This window comes from Mastomys coucha, unplaced genomic scaffold (genome assembly GCF_008632895.1).
Source record: "Mastomys coucha isolate ucsf_1 unplaced genomic scaffold, UCSF_Mcou_1 pScaffold14, whole genome shotgun sequence".
Taxonomy (NCBI): domain Eukaryota; kingdom Metazoa; phylum Chordata; class Mammalia; order Rodentia; family Muridae; genus Mastomys; species Mastomys coucha.
The window spans coordinates 128,661,485-128,672,456 of NW_022196896.1; the positions used below are offsets into that span (position 1 = coordinate 128,661,485).

The window sequence follows — 10,972 nt, forward strand, 5'->3', positions numbered from 1 at the left end:
AGCACTTCACTTGATTTCCTAAGTGGCCCACAAAACATGTATAACACTTAATTTGTGAGTAAAAGGAAAGAAAAGGGGAACTTTCAGTAGACTTAGGTGGGTGTTTATTAGCTCTTCACCTGTGTGTTTTTACTACTACTACTACTACTACTACTATTATTATTATTATCATTACTATTACTATCACTATTACTAGTAAAGGAAACCTAAGTCTTTCCTTTAGTGTGACAGAGGTCCAGGGAATGACGACTAGGGGATAACCCTTCTCTACAATTTGTAGTTTAATAGAAAGGTCTGATAGAAAGCAAATGGTTGTTTTTAGGGTCATGGGTTTAAACCTTTCTGTTTAGTGCGGTAAGCTAAAAATGGTCCTCCAAAAGAAAGAGAAACAATGGTTGTTACCAGTCCCTTGAGAATGGATGGGGACTGAGGGTCAGCCTGGAGTGTGTTGGGCCCTGGATCTGTCTGGGAAAGGTGGCTGTTTGGTGGAGATGACGACAGTAGAGAAGGATAACCTCTGCTGTGGTAGATGCTACTACTGCAGCTGCAGAGCTTGTGCATGCGCAGTGCATGCAAGGCCAGAGCTCCAAAACAGTGCGATGAATACCAAATGCAAAGAAAGCCACGCCACGTGGACTGCTCAGCACTGGGCCGCAGGCGTCTGAAATGTAGTCAGTGCTCAACTCTAATTTTATGTAATTGTAATTGATTTAAGTTTTAAAAGTTATACTTAGTTTTAAAGAACTTTTAAGAATATTTGGGATAAAACAAGCATATGAATCTATTTTCCAGTTCTAAGTTTTATTAAATCTAAATGTCAGTCAAATATTTAAAATGAAAATGTGCTTATAAGTCATTAAAATATAATATGTATTTAAAAACATAAATTTTTCTTTCTAAGATTTGAGATATTGAAATAAGGGAAATATATTGTTTAAATCAGCTTTTTCCTAACTTCATAAAATGAGACTATAAGATTTAAATTACTGTTTGTATCATATGCCTTGAACTGTCGTGGTTATAAAAGCTTTTCTAAGACATCATTGGGGTATGGACAGATGACTCAGCTGTTAGAGGCTAGCTCACAGTCAGAAAGATATGGGAGGGGGAGGTGGGGAGAGCTCTGCCCGATATGCAGACATGTGAAGTGGCTGAACAACAAAAGTGTCAGAAAGCGTAGCTTGCCCGAGTGCAGCCCCTGGCCTGTGCATACACACATGCTATAGTTTAAAGAGCTTAACGTTTTTCTAGGTCACTGAATCGAGATAGTAATATCATTTGACTCTTTTGTTTAAGTTGTATCTTATTTGTTATTAGAGAAAATATAGTTTCTTAAAAAATATCAGTAAACCAAATCAGTGCAGATAGGCGCAAAGAGATATGTTTGACTGTGAGTAGATGTGTTTGGCAGTTCATGGCGTGAGACAGTTAACTGACTTGAGGTGTCTAGAAAAGTGATGACCCCACTGCCCACGACATCCCTTTTGTCCTCAACTGGAAACTCTGACAAAGCATGGTGGAGCCTACAGTGCCTTTCCATCTGTCTGCTAGAAATATGGCAGCCGCTCCCTCCACAATTATCTCCCTCCTGTTTGTCCTTTCCTCCAGGAGGTGATTTTCTGACCTTTCTGAGGAAGAGGAAGGACGAACTAAAGCTGAAGCAGCTGGTGAAGTTTTCCTTGGACATCGCTGCTGGCATGTTGTATTTGGAGAGCAGGAACTGTATTCACAGGTAAGGGGAACCTGTCAACGGGATTTCCACTTTTATGAGAACCATCCTAGAAAATGAGCCCACTGTGTGGAGTGCTACAACCGATTCCTTCCGGAAAGCTTATGTGCTGCTTTTTATATTGTGTGTGAAAGCATTCTTTGGTAACTCTACAGAAACACTTGCTTCATCTCTGAGTAGTACCGACTCTGATTAACCTCTTAATTAGAATTTGCTTATTGTAATCAAGCCTGACATGACCTGCGCTGAAGCCACAAAATGGCTTCTCATTTTGCCGACTGTCATTTTCCAAAATAATGGAAGAACATAAGCTAGAATTCCCTCTTTTCTTTTGTTGTGTTCTTTTCTTGCTTTTGTTCTTGCTTGACTTAGGCAGAGCCTCTGTAACCCGGGCTATCCTGGAACTTACTGTGTAAACTCAAAGAGACACACACACACACACACACACACCCCCGCTTCTGCCTCCCCAGTGCTGGATTAAAGAGGCAAGCCGCCCTGCTCAGCTGTAACAGTAATTCTTAGCTGTGAAGATGGCCAAGGGTAAAACATTTAGAATGGTCTTCTCAAAGGGAATTTTGAAAACTTTCTCTGATTTTGCACAGTGGCCTGGTCTTCCTGCTTCACAGCTTATGGTTTGGTTTTTATCTTTTTAATATTTATTTATTTTATTGTATGTATATGAGGAGGCCATCCAGTCCCCTGGGGCTGAGTTACAAATGGTCCTGAGCAGCTGAAAGAGCTCTCAACCCCTGAGCCACCTCTCTAGCCCCTGGATTGTGGTTTGAAGCTGGGAGTGACCTGTAGTATGGATCGCAGTACACCTCAAGACCTGTTGAAGAGTTGTGCCACATCTTAGATGTGCTTAAGTGGGCATGAGGAAAATTATGCAAAGAGCTGGGGCAGGTTTTCTGCTGGATCAGAACGTCATGACACTGCATGTGTTGGCGGAGGGTCACCATCACGCCCAGGTGCGGCAGCCCTTGCCTGCTGGCTTCATTAGGGCACGGTACTTTTGACTGAGCTTTCTCATGACACAACTTTGACGGATACCGTGCTGAGAGTATTGATTGAGCATTGTGAGGAGGCAGCAATGCAGAATTACAGCAAAACAGTGGTATACTCCCCACTCTAGCACAGGTTTAGAAGAGTGTTCAATAATTGCTTTTACTTTCTGAAAACATCAGTGACGACACTGTGTTCCCAGAAATTAAAATGGCTATGACTAAGCCATACCACTATGCCCCTTACTTTGTATAAAGATGTGCCAAGTCACTCTGTAGAGATTTTTAAGCTGTAACAGTCAAGCCAGACTAAACCAGATTAAAAGTATAAAAACATGAGGTCTTGCTCCTATATTTTGTAAATATTTCCTGAGATTTTAAGTTATTTTATGTATCAAACATTTCATCAGATTCTCTGTAGTAGCTACTCCTAGGGTTTGTTCTTTTAGGCCTCCTATGGCTGTGAGTCTTAAGTAATATACATCATTTAAGTTACTTTAATAACTTGTAAATTATCTCTAGTATGCTGTACATACTTCCCCACCCCCATACTGGGGACTGGACCTAGGCAGGGGCTCTACACTGAGTTCAATCCCAAACCCTTAGTCAGGTTACTGGTCTTTCATTTTGAGTGCGCTGTATTTGGAGAAGCATTGTTTTAATTTCATATTATTTACAGTGATGGCACCTTGCAAGAGTGTGACTTTTTAATCATTAGAATTAAAACGATTCTAGATTATAGTTAGCAATAGTGTTTAATTTTTCTTCTTCTGTCTACATCATAACATCTATTGTAATGTTGTTTTTTACTTTCCTTTTTCATATTTTCACATGTTTTTGAAAACCATTCTTCACTTGACTTGTCGTAGCAGTTATGTATATTTGCTAGTTGGCAAGGTTTTGCTCTTGAGCCTTTTGAACGGTGTCGCTGAAAGCAGGTGTATTAAACAGGCCTTGGAGTTAATGGCAACCTTCAGTGATTGGTTTTGGCTCTGTGGTGTGTGTTAAGAAACCCAGGATTTGGTAATTGATTAGTCATGACTGAAAATCATTAGCATAAAAGCCCCAATTTGGTCATTCTGGCATTCAGTAACCTGTCTATATTCTCAAATATTTTAATGTTTAATCTTTGATATGATTCTACTAGCCTAATCTAACAGTATATTACTCTTCTGTGCTCACATCCTTTGAGTTCTTCTAATGTACCTTATTCCCTTGCTAATTAGGAAAACGAGGTGAATTCATATCTACAGCAGATATTGGCCTTTTTTAAACTGAGATGAATTCCTTTTTCTTCTGATTTTACTCCAGCAATCTATGGCATTGTATTGAGAGAATAAACCACTCTTCGCCTTGCATTTTTAATAGTCATGAATTGTACGGTAGAGGCTTGTTCACAGCGCCAGCCTGGGGAGAAGCAGTGGTCAGAGTGGCGTCAGCTTGCAGTGTAGTTAAAAACAGTCAGTGCACATTATCAAAGAAATACCCAAGATACGTGTACTGAATTCAAGGAGGTTTCTCCTTTGTAATAATTTCTGATGGGGATATTATAAAAATTAATTTAAATAATTGAAATCATGATGAAATTGTATTATTATTTTTCAGATAGTGAGTAAATCACTGAGTCTCATTTTTCTCTTACGTTCTGACAGAGTTTCCTCTCTCCCTTTCCTATAAGCCCCACCCTACTGCCCCTCCCATTTTTACTTACATACATATAGAAACATAATGGTCAATTACAGGAAGCAAAGACATTGACTTTTCTTACTGAGAATTTTGCAGTTCTTAACACTTAAAGATAAATTAGTCCATCTTTGTGTCATTGCATTAGAATATTTGATTTTTAAAAATTGTTATTTGAGTTGCTGATTTGAATAGTATTTTAAATTCACTAAGTGAACTATTGCTTAGAAATAGGATAGAACTTCCAGTAATTTTTGAAGTGGTTATAAGCATACTTCTGTCATTTTATATTTATTTGAAGCAATATTCTCATCATTGGTAAAAATCAAAACAGTGATGAACTCTAAAACATACTAAAATTGTTCTGTGTCTTGTATTATCGGTGAGCCTTCCTGAGGGTGTCAGTGAGCCTTCCTGAGGGTGTCAGTGAGGCCTTCCTAAGGGTGTCAGTGAGCCTTCCTGAGGGTGTCAGTGAGGCCTTCCTAAGGGTGTCAGTGAGGCCTTCCTAAGGGTGTCAGTGAGGCCTTCCTAAGGGTGTCAGTGAGCCTTGCTGAGGGTGTCAGTGAGGCCTTCCTAAGGGTGTCAGTGAGCCTTGCTGAGGGTGTCAGTGAGCCTTCCTAAGGGTGTCAGTGAGCCTTGCTGAGGGCAGTGTTTGGAAACAAGCCCTGCAGCAGTGTCTGGCTCTGAAAGGTTGATGAATGGGTTCTGAGTAAATCCCAGCTCTGGCCCTGCCCCAGGTCACACTGAAGCTCTGTAGGAGACTCCTACCTTCCACAGTGAAGGCATCTGTTAGGAAACATGAGGAAAATCTGAGTAGTGCATTGTAGGACTGCCATTGATTCATTTTCATAAATAAGAGCAGAGAGCATGGCAGAGCTGTGCCGTGGGGTTTTAGAGAGATGCGCTCTGGAGCAATGGTGCTTTCTACTGCAGCTCTCTGTAATGGGGACGGGAATTCTTGTCAGTTTATTCTCTGCTTAGAGACCTTCTGCTCTTCCTGTTAATCCTGAAAGCACAGGATGAAGAACATAGATGTGTGATAGAAATGAGCTGAGTACAAACATTTATTATGTTCCTAGTTTTAGCTTTTAAAACAAGTTTATCAGGATGGAGAGATAGCTCAGCGGTTAAGAACACTGACTACTCTTCTGGAGGTCATGAGTTCAAATCCCAGCAACCACAAGGTGGCTCACAACCACCCGTAATGAGATCTGACGCCCTCTTCTGGAGTATCTGAAGACAGCTACAGTGTACTTACATATAATAAATTATTAAATCTTTAAAAAAAAAAAAAAAAACAAGTTTATCACAGTGCAAAGAGAACTGTTGATAGTTTAAGTGTGCCAAAAGTATATGGCCCTTCAGTTTAAAACATTTTTCCTAGTGCAGTATGGTGTTTGTGTCTTATGAAAAATGCCACACAAACACCATTCCAAAAAGTTCCTGCCACTTCTCTCGCTGTCAGAGCCATGGCTTATATTGTTTTAACTAAGAAATGTTAGTCACTTTCTCCTTAAAGTCACATATGTATATGTGTTTTTCTATATGAAAAGTGTTTTTCCATATATGAAAGTGTATGTGACTTTACATACACACACGCATGGACACACACACACGTGTGTGTGTGTATGTGTGTGTGTGTGTCTTTTTCCAGAAATGAAAGTTATGCCTCCCTCATTTCACTACAGTCAGTGAGGGCATTGGCCTGGGTTAGTGTACTAAGTAACTGGAGTGTCTAGCTACCTTCAGAGAAAACAGCAGGGAGATTTAGATAAAGAATGCAGAGAGATAGACTTTTATTTATAATTATTGATAGGAAAGGACTATTCTGTAGAGGAGGACTCTGAGGCAGGCCAGTGAATAGTCTGCCAGGCCTTGAGGGTAAGGAAGGAGTGAGGACAGACTTCCTAAGCCGCTGCAATCTTGGCAGGCGCTTCCTGTCTCATGTCAACAGAGTGATAGAGAAATTTGGTGTTGCATCTGGCTCTTCATTGTGCCTGACTTGCATTAAGTCAGTACATTTAGGATGTTGGACTTAGGGTGTCAAACAGGTGTTCTTATGCATCAAAGCACTACAGTAGCGAGGGTTGCTGTTTTTGTCTTAAGGTAGCTTCTGGACCTCAAGCACAGACAGTGCAGTGAGTCGTAGGAGTTCAAGCACAGACAGTGCAGCGAGTCGTAGGAGTTCAGGCACAGACAGTGCAGCGAGTCGTAGGAGTTCAGGCACAGACAGTGCAGCGAGTCGTAGGAGTTCAGGCACAGACAGTGCAGCGAGTCGTAGGAGTTCAGGCACAGACAGTGCAGCGAGTCGTAGGAGTTCAGGCACAGACAGTGCAGCGAGTCGTAGGAGTTCAGGCACAGACAGTGCAGCGAGTCGTAGGAGTTCAGGCACAGACAGTGCAGCGAGTTGTAGGAGTTCAGGCACAGACAGTGCAACGAGTTGTAGAAGTACTGAGACTCGCAACTGAGAGTCAACAGGGGACCAGGGCAGCTTCACTCAACTTTTTGTTGTGGTTGTGGTTGTGGTTGTTGTTATCATCTTGTTGCTTCTTTTTGCTCTAAAGACCATGTTTCTATTCTCCACAGGCAAAGGGCTCTGAAGTGACATTTGAGTCGTTGCCCTGTAGGCTTAGCATGCCTCGAGTGATTGTATGTGCCCAGGTCACAACTTCTTGCCTCTCTTCCTGTTTCGTCACAGTGTATCCAGACAGGAACTATCTGCAGGGTCACATTTACATAAAGGTGGCAAAGCCAACCTCTGGCCATGAAGACATCGCTTTCAGGGAATGGGACCCAGGCTAAGATCCCCAACTGTTTGCCACACACTGAGCATTACTGTCACTAAAGGCTGCTCAATCCCTGCCTCTTGGTTTATTCATTTGGTACCATTTGTCTCTGCAAGACAAAGTGAGGCACAAGAGAGTGATTTGGGGTTAGAGAGATGGCTCAATGGTTCAGTCATGAGGGTAAACACCCCATCCTAACACCCATAACAAGCTGGGTGTCTTCAAAAGCCAGTAATGTCAGCTCCTAGGCTCCGCTTCCAGTGCCTTCCCTTTTCTGGCTTTGGTGTGCAAAAACTATGTACACCGGCATTCATGCTCACAAACACACAAACACACACTCACAAATAAGAAGTAAATAGAATCCCAGGCAATTCATTTTAAACATGTCACTATACCAGGTCAGGGTCAAGGAAGAGTTGAGATTACGGAAGCCAGAGTAAAGTCTGTGGAACAAGGAAACACTTCAATTATATATTTAGAGAGACTTCCTAGTTCCTTCCTTTATGAGTCAGTCAGCCATATGGGCTTTAAAATAAAGTCATGTGGATTATGAAATAGAAGCATTTAAGACAGCTGGCCGAGAATGGGAAAGGTCCCCTAGAGATATGGGGTGCTTTTCGGTCCTCACCTCTGTGCTCTTCATCCTTTATGTAGTGGAAGTAAAGTGCCCACCAGCATGGTTAGGGCAGAGTGCTTGCCTATACTCTACTACTGGGGGACAGATATTTTTGTAATTATAGAAAAATTGGGCTTCCTTGTATTTTAAAACAACTTTTAATACTGAACTTTTTGTATAGTTTCATCTGTATAATTTTGGGGACAGAGTTTGTTCAACTTTTCTGCAAACATTTTGAATGAGCTCTTTTCATATAGCAGAATAGGAGTGATCTTTGACACATGGTAGCTGAATTGGTCAATAAAAGTTCCAAAGTATTGATATCAGATGACTGATTTCACTCATAAATATTAACCTTCATTTGTATTTTTTCATTTCTTTATAATGTATAGATGAAGAAAGAATTAATTGTATCTAATAGGAACCTGTATAGATGATACATACACTCCAAAGGAATATCTGGCTATTTTTTTCACATCTTGAGACACATATTGGTTTTTCTAGAATAGAATTGTTTTCCCTCTTTTTCTATAGTAATAGAGCAAATATAAAAGTAAATTACTTAGGAAACAGAAAAGTATACTTCTTACTTCCACTGGCTTTTCCAGGCATCTGTTAAGAGGATTACTAATGCCTACCTTGTAGCCAATGATCATGAGGTTTAATCATAGTAAGAGGCATAAAAGCCTTTCCAAAATCTAATTGATTATAACATTCAGCTACTATCCAAGTGTCGAGGAGGACAGAGTCAGATACCAAGGCATCTTAGAAGATGGAAATGAACGTATTCTGATCAAGAAAGGAATTGGCTAAAGACGTTCTAGTTAAAAGAAGTCATTTGGTATCATAAGTATAGCATAAGTGTAGATGATAATCATACTTCAGTTACAAGACTGTGGTCTCCCACTGTATCCACTCCAGACTCTTAGCCTGTCGGTCACCGTGGAGCTGAGGAAATGCGGGTTGGCAGCCAACAGTGGCTGCGGCCTCAGAGCAAGCACAGGCTGTCACATGCCAGAGCTTGTTGGCTACCTACGCTTTCACTCTGACGTTTCCACATCTCCATTTGCAGGGCTTAATTTACAGAAGGAATGGACTACGATGTTGAGAAAAGCTTTTCCAGCATGTCTTTCTGCTAGATTACTGTGTGGGAACCTAGTGATCTCTTTTCCCTCTGCATCCTTGTTAAATCCCTGTTTCAGAGGTAAACTCGAGTCCTTTGAAGAACCACTCAAGATGCTGCCGAGGGAGGGTGTGTTGTGTATGTGTTATTCTGAAGTGATGCCATGAGGAGGGCCAGCTTTCTGATCCAGTGTATCAGATATGCCACTCCAGCAATAGCATGAAGCATCCCATGCTTTCAGAGACCGAGGCTCATTTGATTCCCTGCCTTTCCTGCTGCCTCTGCCAGTGTAAGAAAACATGGTCATGATCCAGAACCTCCTAGATTATGATGAGAGGTGAGAATAGGCCTCCAGACCTTGGGGATACCAGGATGCAGTACGCATCTTCCACAGGAAACCAGCTGCAGAGTGAATGTGGAAGGAGCTTGCTCAGCCTCTGCTACAATGTGTACTGGTTTTCTCTGTTGGTCTTGCCCAGTCCCTAAGTTCCTCTGCTGTGTGACTAGTGTACAGGGATATCAGGAGACCTTTAGCCAGGAGGAATGGAAATCCAAAAGGTGTGGATTAGAAACTATAAATATATCTTTTGTTCTCATTTTCTAATGCAAAAAAAGCCAGAGAGTAAGAGCCTCTGGCCAGTTTAGGAAGTTTTTACAGTCTGTAACAAAGGCCCGAGAAGCACTTCCACACGGTGTAAAGGAGATTGTCCTCTCGTCTCTGGGTGCAAAACATGTGTACACAGAATGTGATGAAGGCTTGTCTTGGACTGCTTTTTAAGGTGCCTCAGCACTGTGGCTTCACATGTCTGCACTGGGGAATACTTGAGAAGCCAAGCCACGTTATATTCATGTGGAAGGCCACTCTGTTGCCAAGCACGATGCCTAGCATGAAGTACAACAAGTAACTCATGCATACGATAATTAAATGTGGTTAAGTATAAAGGAATCCTACATTTTTTTATAACACAAATTTTACTTGATATTGATATTTATGTTTTATGACATATGGTAAAACAAAATAAATCTCCCTGATTTGCTCCAGGGAATATACTCAAAATATGAACTCCTGTTAAAGCAATGGATACTTTAATATGCAAGAAAGAGGGAAACCATGGGGAATAAATTAAACAAGATATCAAAATTTAAACATACAGGCACATACATTCACACACACATACACACACATATATATAGTACATATATATATGTACATATATATAGTCAGAGTTATAAGAGTAGCCTTTATGGTGTCTTAGTGATGGGACATTTTCCGAAGGAAGTCTGACTCCCCAGACTGTGATCTGTATATGCATAGCCACGAGTATATATGCATAGACATGAGTATATATGCATAGCCACGAGTGTATATGCATAGCCATGAGTATATATGCATAGCCACGAGTGTATATGCATAGCCATGAGTATATATGCATAGCCACGAGTATATATGCATAGCCACGAGTATATATGCATAGCCATGAGTGTGTATGCATAGCCACGAGTATGTATGCATAGCCACGAGTGTATATGCATAGCCACGAGTGTATATGCATAGCCACGAGTGTGTATGCATAGCCATGAGTATGTATGCATAGCCATGAGTGTATATTCATAGACATGAGTAAATGTGCATAGCCATGCATGTATATTCATAGCCATGAGTGTATATGCATAGCCATGAATGTATATGCATAGCCATGAGTATATATGCATAGCCACAAGTATATATGCATAGCCACGAGTGTATATGCATAGCCACGAGTGTATATGCATAGCTATGAGTATATATGCAGAGCCATGCGTGCATATTCATAGACATGAGTATATATGCATAGCCACGAGTATGTATGCATAGCCACGAGTGTATATGCATAGCCACGAGTATATATGCATAGACATGAGTATATATGCAGAGCCATGTGTGCATATTCATAGACATGAGTATATATGCATAGCCACAAGTATGTATGCATAGCCATGAGTATATATGCATAGCCATGTGTGTATATGCATAGCCATGAGAATATATGTATA

The 10,972-nt window shown here is 40.9% G+C and overlaps 1 protein-coding gene across 6 annotated transcripts in view; it reads left to right on the forward strand.

Annotated features, from left to right (window-relative positions):
* The window catches only part of Fer (FER tyrosine kinase), a 324,911-nt gene that overhangs the window by 250,742 nt on the left and 63,197 nt on the right, over window positions 1-10,972 (forward strand). For all 6 annotated transcript variants that reach the window (XM_031368583.1, XM_031368582.1, XM_031368586.1 and 3 more), the window contains one exon: window positions 1,609-1,732. In XM_031368583.1, coding sequence (XP_031224443.1) covers window positions 1,609-1,732 — 124 coding nt within the window. The remainder of the gene's footprint in view (window positions 1-1,608; window positions 1,733-10,972) is intronic.